Below are 9,273 nucleotides of genomic sequence, written 5' to 3'. Positions count from 1 at the left end.
TGAAGCCTTCGGTGATTTGGTCAACGACGCGCGCCACGGCGTGTTGCGCCGACAGCCCGCGCCGAAAACCAAACTGAAATGCAGGAAGGGGACCGAGAGGGGTGAGATGAAGCTCCAACCTACGGAGGATGATTCTCTCGGCCACTTTAGAGAGGACTGACAGGAGGCTGATGGGCCTATAGCCCGCGGGAAGGTGAGCATCTGCACGCGACTTTGGAATGGGCACAACGGTCGCAGCCTGCCACGAGGAAGGGAAGTGACCCGTGAGGAAGATGCCATTAATGATTTTGGTGAGAAACACGGTGGCCTTCCTGGAAAGGGAGAAGACCAGCCGCGGATGGATGTGGTCGGGCCCAGGGGCAGAGCGAAGCTTGAGATGAGAGGTGACACGGAACACTTCCCCTGGGGTGGTCAAGGGAATATCACCAGGTCGCGGAGGGGGAGGTGGGGTATAGTGGACCGGGAGGAGCGACGTGACCCCTGGCGGGAGTGTGGGGGTAAAAGATGAATGGAAGAAGCCCGCCAGGAGTTCCGCCTTCTGGGCAGGGGACTCACACAAACCCCGCGGTCCCCCGTCCAGAGGCGGCATGACAGACGAGGTGGAACGAAGGCCCCGTGCATAGCGGAAGATGGAACCGGAACGAAATGACAGTGACTGGATGTGTCGGACCCGCTCCGCTGCCAGCCATTCGGTGATGAGCCTCCGGCAGCGCGCCCGAAGATCCACGTACTCCCGCCAGCGGTCCCCCGTCCGGCGATACTGCCAGCGCCGTCGAACGGCATTGCGGGCCGAAATGAGCTGGCGCAGAGACGGCGGGAAGGGCGCGCCCCGCAGGAGCGGGCGACGACAGGGAATGGAGGCCCGTGCAGCAGCCAGGATCGAGTCCGTGAGGATGGACACGTGCTCGTCCAACTGCTGCCGGGAGGAGATGTGAAAATGAAGGTTGAGTGTGCCGTCCAGATGTGCCCGATAGGCGGCCCAGTCGGCACGAGCGAAATCGAAGGAAGTGGGGGACACAGGAGGAGGGCGGGAAGCCGCACGCACGAAACCGATGACCGGTGTATGATCGGAAGTGAGCTCGGCGCGAGCCGAGAGCCCCGACATGGCCACCGGGCCCACCGTGATAACCAAGTCGAGGACACTCGGCCGTTGCCGGATGTGACACGGAATGAACGTGAAAGATGGGGGTGAGTGAAGGGTGAGTGCCGAGGAACCCTGGACGACACGAAGGAGCTGAATACCCCGATTGCTCGTGGACAAGCAGCCCCAGTCGCGATGCCGGCAATTGAAGTCCCCCCCTACCACCACCCGGGCATCCATGCGGAATAACGTCTGGAGGCCGCGGGCCGGGAACGGGCCGTGCTCGGGCAAGTAGACCGAGCACACAGTGAGGGGGTGTGGGATGAGGCGGAGGCGGGCAGCCACTGCCTCCACATTTAGAAGCGGCGGGAGCGCGCGCGGGTGATGGGGAAGGGATTCGCGGACAAGGAGGGCAACCCCGCCCCCCCGCGCATCCCTATCCCGACGGATGGTGGCATACCCAGGTGGGGAGAAAGGATGCTGGGACTTCAGCCAAGTCTCGGTCAAACAGACAATGTCAGGATGGTGGGCATGTAGGAAATGGAAGAAGTCAGCCTGCTTGGAACGAACGCCATGGGCGTTCCAGAGGACCAGTTTAAGGGGGGGCGGAGAACACACCCTGCAAAAAGGCGAGTACGGTGCGGAAAAATATTTCCGCCTGAAGAAGAGGGGAAGAGGCTTGGGAGATGTGGTAGATGCCCGTGGCAAACAACTGCAACCACGGGAGGAGACGGAGGTGCTGTAGCCAGTTGTAAGTCTCAAAGAAGGCCGAGAAGGGGATGTGGGAAGACGAGGAGAGGGAAGCAGACGGAAGGAAGGAAGGTGCGCTGCGAGGCGATGCCTCACCGGCCGAAGAACGGGCGGGGCAAGCGGATGGAGGCGGACCAGGCGGATGTTCGAGTGGAGGGGGAGGCTGCTGCGGCCCGGTGAGACCTACCGTGGGGTGAGAATGGGGCGGGCCCTGGAGTGGGGAAGGCGAGTGAGAGGGAAGGTCAGAATGAGGCAAATGGAGGGAGGCCCATGAGGAGGCAGCCAAAGGGGGGGTGGCCTCGGAGGGCGGGTCAGGCTGACCCGGGGACCGGGAGCCCACCGGGCGGGTGTCAGACAGCCTCGAACCCGAGGGCAGCCCCTGGGAAGGAGCAGCAGGTGGGCCCCTCTCGGGAAGAGGGGGAAGGGGGGCCGAAGCCGGTTCAAAGGCCATGGGGACCGACGCAGACCCTGCACCCCATCCCGGCGGCCGATGCGAGGACCAGACTACAGGAGGGGCGACCGGAAGGAGAGGGACGGGGCGGGGCCCTTGCGTGGCGAAGGGGGCCTGAGGGGCAGGTGGAAGCTGTGCCGCAAAAGGAGTGGGCCCCAGAAACAGCGGAGGACCGGCAACAGACGCCGCATAGGAGTGCGTCCCCGGAGGACGGTACGAGGATGGAGGGCGCAAGGACGGAAAGTCATCTGGAGGCACGGCAGCCATGGATGGCCGGGAGGGAGCGGCGTCCTGGAGGTGGTGGCGTGGCGGCTGGGGCCGTGGCAGCTGCTGAAGCGAAGGCCCCTTCCGCCGCAGCTGCTGCTCGAGGAACTTCAAGTAGGAGGGGCAGGTGCGGGCGTTGGCCGGATGCTGCCCCTCACAGTTGACGCAGCAAGGCGGCTCCTCCGGGGTCTTCGGGCAGGCGCCGTGGGCATGCTGCCGGACGCAGCGGAGGCAACGGAACGGGTGGCCACAGTCCTCCACCCGGTGCCCCCACCGCTGGCAGTTGTGGCATTGGAGGGGGCGGGATCCACCCCGAAACTCCTCCCACTGAATGCGGAGCCCAGCCAGGTGTCTCAGGGCGCGGGCCTTCGCCAGCTGAGCGGCATCCGGAAAGACAAGGAGGAACCGGATTACACCGCGGTCCGCCGCCCAGTCCGGCGTCAGGCGACGGAGGGAGTCCGGGCGGACGCCCTCCTCAGCCAGCTCCTCCCACACCGACGCCTCCGCGGCAGTGGGGGGCAGACCAGCCAGGACTAACTTCGGTTTGGCGCGGCCTGCCACCGGGAAAGTATGGCACTGGATCCCATGGGTGCGGAAATACTCCATGAGCACCGCCCTGTCTTGAAGAGAGGTGGGGTGGTACCGTGGGTACCCCCGCAGGTAGTCCACCGTAAAGTCCCCTTGAAGTTTACGGCGCAACTCGCGGTTGCCCCGCAGTGCATCGGCGGTGAGGCGGGTGGCCACAACGATGGGTGGAATACGCTTGACGCGTGGCCCAGCAGAGGCCGGACCACCTGGGGGCACCACTGGGGTGCGCGGAGCCGAAGAGGTGGCGCACGAAGACACCGGTGGCGCCGCAACCACCCCGGCAGCTGGACGGCGTGGCACTGGGTCAGGTGGGGCCCGGGGGTCGGCAGGAGAAAGGCCCAGATGGGGCTCCGCTGCCCCGACGGCTTGAAATGGGGGATCAGCGTCAGCAACCAAAGGGGAAAGCAGGGCCGGCGGGCGGCCCCCCGACACGGCGCAGATGGCGACCGAGGTGGTGGTCATCACAGTGGACGTGGTGGTAACCGTCGCCGCACTCCGAGGCGTGTGGCAGCTGGAAACGGTGGGTACCGGTCGGGGGGCAGACAGCGATCCTGAGGACAGCCCACGCCAGGTCTCCTCGACCTGCCGAATAAGATGGATGTCCGGCTGGGAGGCAGAGCGGGAGGCGGGCCCCCCACCAGCATCCGCCACCTCCTCCGCGTCAATGCGGTGAAGATCATTAGGCCAGGAAGGCGTGCGGCCATGCGACCAGGGGCGTTCCACCCCCGCCGCGACAGCGTCAATGATGGCCGCCACATGCGCATCCGCCTGCCGCTTCGTGTGGAGAACCTCCGCCTGCTGTTGGCGGCGGTGTTCCCTGGTGTCAGCCCGGGAGATGGCACGAGAAGATGGTGTGCTGCCACCAACCCCATCAGGGCGAGGGCCCGCAAAGTATTGGCGCCGAACCATCGCCTTGACAGCGTCCTTGCTGTACTTGCTGTTGCGGCGGTCGGCAGCACCTTGCGAAGAGGGTTCGGCCGAGAGAACGTCAGCCTCCGAGTCCGAGGAGGACGAGATGACGTTGGAGCGGTGCCCGCCCGCCGCGGCCCAGTGCTTACCAGGCATGACAGGCGGCGGCGGCAAGGATGGCGGGGCCGCAAGAGACTGATGGTCCACCACAATGGCGTTCGGAGAGGCAGGAACCACGTCGCTGTCCATTTCCAGTTGGGACCACAAATTTATGGTGCAGAAAATCGGGACCACATAATTGGGACCACAAAAAATAATAATTGGGACCACACAATCGAAAGGCGAGTCCAGGCCCAATCGATTAATCGAAAGTATCCAAGATTGTTTACATAATGACAAGTGAACAGAAACACTGATTAAAATTAAACGACGCCGCGCCGACACTCACAAACGTTTGTGCAGGTGCACAAATTAATACAGAACACAAAAAACACCACTTCGATGGCGAACTGAAACCACAAACACCGAAACGAGGCAAGAACACTGGAGCGATCGCAAACACTACTGCCGAGGCGAGTCTTGGATTTCCCCTTAACCTTTCCTCCTTTTCCTCTGCCAGACATGTTGAGTTATAGGCTGTACACTGGTCCGCAACCTACGAGAAAGTGGCGCCCCGGCTGCTGGAAATTACTTTTGTTACACGTCCCTCCGCGGAGCGCGACCAATCACGAGCCGCGGAGCGCTCCGATTGGTCGCGCAACAAGAAGCCAAGAAAACTTTTCACGAAAAAAATTCAGTTCCCGTCTCACTCCACTCACTCACTCACTCTCATCACTCACTCGTTCGTGCAGTGAGCATGTAGTTTCCGCTCTGCCACAGTGAGCATATTCAGTTAGATTTCCACCCCCAGTTTTTACGACCGCGTCGTGCGACGGATAGGCTTGTATATATGAGTGTGTGACACCCAGAGGCGCAGCGCCTCGTTGCCTAGCCGCGGCCCTGGCTAACTCAGTCCCAGGGTCGTAGGTCAGTGGGTGCTCCACTCCCTTCCTTTGTGGTAGGCGATCCGTAATAATTCCCTAGCTTCTAATTTTTTCGTAAAAATGGCAACAGGCCAAGTTAGCCAAATGGACATCACTGCTAGTGACCGAGCAGGCGTTAAAAGGTCCAGCAATGAGCTAGATGACCGCGCGGCCAAATATCTCAGTATAGGTCAGCAACCAGGGCCCTCACATGCCCCCCAGTTGCCAGACAACTGCATGGCAACAGCACCAGCTGACACGGCCTTGCCGGCACCGGTAGCTGTTAGCCAAGGCACACAATCTCAACCTCAGACACAGGCGGACCCCCCCATCTACAAGTCCGCCCCCATAACAGTGTGGCACAATGCAAAAGTGCCCTACGAATGCTTGTACGACAAGCTCGTGCAACACCACATCAAATTCATGGCAAAAAACACTCAGAGGGGTACTATGTACCACTTCGCTTCAGTCCCCATGTATCATGAGGGACTCAGAATCATCTCAGAATCCGGGGTCGAATTCTTCGTAACCCGCGCACCATAGGACAAGCCCCTCAAGTACGTCCTCAAGGACATTCCTGCCGGCACCAACATCAGCCGCATCACCAGCGACCTTCTGGCGCAACATGTCCCTGTCGTAGTCATTCATCAAATGTATGACTTCAACAGGCGCGCCCTCAACATGTTCCTGCTGGATGTGCCGCAGGGCAGCGAAGATAAAATCAACCAAATTAAATATGTATTTGGACTCAGAGTACGCATTGTCGACTACCTGCACCCAAATGCGCCATTGCAGTGTGGCAACTGCTGCCAGCTCGGGCATGTGTCTAAGCAATGCCATTTCAGGATCGCGTGCCCCCAGTGTGCAGGGCCGCACAAGCACCAACAGGGCTGCTCAAATCCGCCAAAATGCGTAAACTGCCAACAGGGCCACAATGCCAGATTCAGGGGCCAGAAGTCTGCCAAGAGAGCAGCACTGGCCAGCCCAAACCAACAATAGGTTTCAAGGCCTCGACGAGGAAGACTACCCCGATGCACTTGCATGGTCCCCGCGTCAACAACGAGGGCAGAGGCAAAGAAACGCCAGAGCTGCGTACCACAATCACACGCAGCAACCCCAGCAACAGCAACAACGCAGACAAGAGCCACGCAGACCAGCACAGCAGCCTAAGAGCAGTGAGCCGCAGCAAACGCGGCTGACTGAACTGCAGGCTGCACTGCGTGAAAATGCCAGGCAAACTGCGCCAACTCAGCAACCTGCCCCGGCGCAGCAACATCCTGCCACCGCTGTTGCTGCCAGCCAGCCTGTTCCAGTTCCAGTTGCCCAGCCGGCGCAACCAATAACTGCCAACCTCCCGCTGCCACTGCCCCCAATGGAGGTTACGCAAGCGCAGACAGACACTAACTTCAAGGCGTGCTCAGTGCTTAAGGGCACTCTCACAAAAATTGCCACAACACAACCAATCCACATGGACATAGCCACAAAACTTGTCAACCTCCTCACAGCCTGGCTAGACACTACTGTCCCCCTTGAACACAGAGTCCGCCTTGCAGTTGAGCTCATCACTGCCATGTCCGACGTTGCACATGCATCCACACATTAATCATACCATCACCATCAAAAATATTGCCACATGGAACGCAAACAGTGTCCGCCACAAAACACAGGAGCTAGAATTATTTCTTCGGGAACACGACATCCACATTTTAGCTCTTACAGAAACACACCTGGCACCCACAGACACATTCAGACTACAGGGTTACATTATACACAGGAAGGATCGCACAGCCCAGGGGGGAGGGGTTGCTCTAGCAATAAAATCCACCATCTTACACCACACTATACAAACTCCAGACCTAGGCATGATGGAGGCAGTAGCAGCCTCAGTCACTATAAATGGCAGGCCCTGCACAGTCATTGCTGCCTATGCCCCACCAGGAAAATCATTAAAAACAGAAAACCTGCAGGCTCTGGCAACATTCACACCCTCCTTTCTGTTGCTAGGGGACCTAAACGCCAAGCACCCCTCCTGGAACTGCGCACGGGTCACTGCAAATGGACACACATTGTTTCGACACCAGGAACAGAGCACATACATGGTGTGCGCTCCCTATCACCCCACCCGCTACCCCACCTCCTCACTCCAGACACCAGATGTACTAGACATAACCATTTATATGAACACAAATTTTATTTATGAACTAGAAGTAATCTACGAGCTTCACTCAGATCATATGCCAGTTATTGCTACGCTTGAAAATACCGACTCGCTAGCAACGCAACCTAAAACAAGCCGCAACTACCATAAAGCAAACTGGAATAAATTAAATAGCTACATTGAAAAACACATTAATCCTGTTGCCATCATTTCCTCCCCAAATGACCTCCAATCCTATTCCACCTCCCTCACACAGGTAGTTGCGGAAGCCATAAATGTATCTGTCCCACTTTCAAAACGAACAGCTGACCCGGCGACACTTCCACTCTACATAAAGGAGCTCATCACAGACAAGAACCAAGCACGTCGGAGATGGCAGAGAAACAGATGCCCAGCCTTGAAGAGGATTTTTCAACACCTGCAGACAGAAGTAAACAATCAGCTCGCACTTCATAGGGCCAGAGTATGGGACGAGAAACTTTTCAACCTCACCACAAAGGACAACTCCCTCTGGAAACTAACCAAATCACTCTCCAAAAAACCTATCACTATCCCTCCTATCCAACTCCCGACTGGAGGCGTCGCCTACACACCCACAGACAAAGTGGCAGCGCTGGCGGACAGCCAAGAACTTGCCTTCCAGCCAAACGTACAGCCCACAGATCCAGAGCATGAAATACATGTAAATGACCAGGTCAGCCAAATCAGGAACTCACCCCTCCTGGAGGAGCCTGTACTCACCTCTCCTGAGGAAGTGAGGAGAGTAATAAAATCACTAAAAAACAACAAGGCACCTGGCATGGACAAGATACCTACGATCGTCCTAAAACAACTACAGGACCCAGCTCTGCAGGCAATAGCCACCTGCATAAATGGCATACTAAACACCAATACATGGCCAACTGTGTGGAAAAACGCCAAAGTCGTCCTACTCCCCAAGCCTGGTAAAGATCCCCGCCTCCCTAACAGCTATCGTCCCATCAGCCTCCTCAATACACTTTCAAAAATAGCTGAGAAAATCCTCACCAGCCGCATCCAACAAAATCTGGAACAAAATCACACTCTCCCTGATTACCAGTTCGGTTTCAGAGCGGGGCACTCAACAACCCACCAACTGGTGCGGATAGTTGAACAGATCACACTATCATTTGACTGGAGACAGTACACTGCTGCGACATTTCTAGACATAGAAAAGGCCTTCGATCGTGTGTGGCATGAAGGCCTAATCTATAAACTTCACACAGCACACATCCCTGACACATATGTCCGCACACTAGATTCTTACCTACATGAACGACACTTCCATGCCTGCATCCCAGGTGCCACCTCTACACGCCGTACCATCAAGGCTGGTGTACCACAGGGCAGTGTTCTAGGCCCCTTATTATTCAACATCTATGTGGCAGACTTCCCAGCCTTCCCACAGGGGGTAGAAGTAGCGTGCTATGCAGATGATACGATGCTATATTCAAGCTCTGTGAGGCCTGCGGCTGCACTGCAGAGAGTACAGGCAGCACTAAACCTACTGCAGCAATGGTTTACAAAGTGGAAAACTGCAGTCAACGTAGGAAAATCAAAGGCCATTATTTTTACCAAGCGCCATGTTCCAGAACATCTGCCACTACTATCACTTTTCAATGCCGAAATCTCTTTCTACCCCTGTGTGGAATACCTGGGTGTACTCATGGATGCCAGGCTTACATGGAAACAACACATTCAAAACAAACGAGCCAAGGCCTATGCGAGGCTCGCGCAATTATATCCTCTCCTAAATCACAAGAGCAGCATCTCCACAACAAACGGTAAGCTATTATATCAGGCATGTATAAGGCCTATTATGACCTATGCAGCCCCAGCTTGGAGCTATGCCTCCAACACAAATCTCCGCTCACTGCAATCTGCGCAAAATAAAGCTCTCAGAAGAGTCGCACAAGTGCCTATCTATGTCCCCACAGCACTCATACACAAGGAGCTACACATGGACACACTTCAGCGAATATACTTTAAACTATCGTCATCTTTTTATTCCCAATCTGCCACACACTCCAAT

At 57.2% G+C, this 9,273-nt stretch overlaps 1 protein-coding gene across 1 annotated transcript in view; it reads right to left on the bottom strand.

Moving 5' to 3' along the window:
• LOC134545986 (histone H2A) overlaps window positions 1–4,687 on the bottom strand; it is a 6,456-nt gene extending 1,769 nt beyond the window's left edge. The window contains exon 1 of the mRNA XM_063388657.1: window positions 4,616–4,687. Coding sequence (XP_063244727.1) covers window positions 4,616–4,666 — 51 coding nt within the window. The 5' untranslated portion in view covers window positions 4,667–4,687. The remainder of the gene's footprint in view (window positions 1–4,615) is intronic.
• Window positions 4,688–9,273: the final 4,586 nt, after the last annotated feature.

This window comes from Bacillus rossius, unplaced genomic scaffold (assembly GCF_032445375.1).
Source record: "Bacillus rossius redtenbacheri isolate Brsri unplaced genomic scaffold, Brsri_v3 Brsri_v3_scf91, whole genome shotgun sequence".
Taxonomy (NCBI): Eukaryota; Metazoa; Arthropoda; class Insecta; order Phasmatodea; family Bacillidae; genus Bacillus; species Bacillus rossius.
Note: the sequence above shows the minus strand (reverse complement) of the source record. Positions and strands in the feature narration are given on the sequence as shown.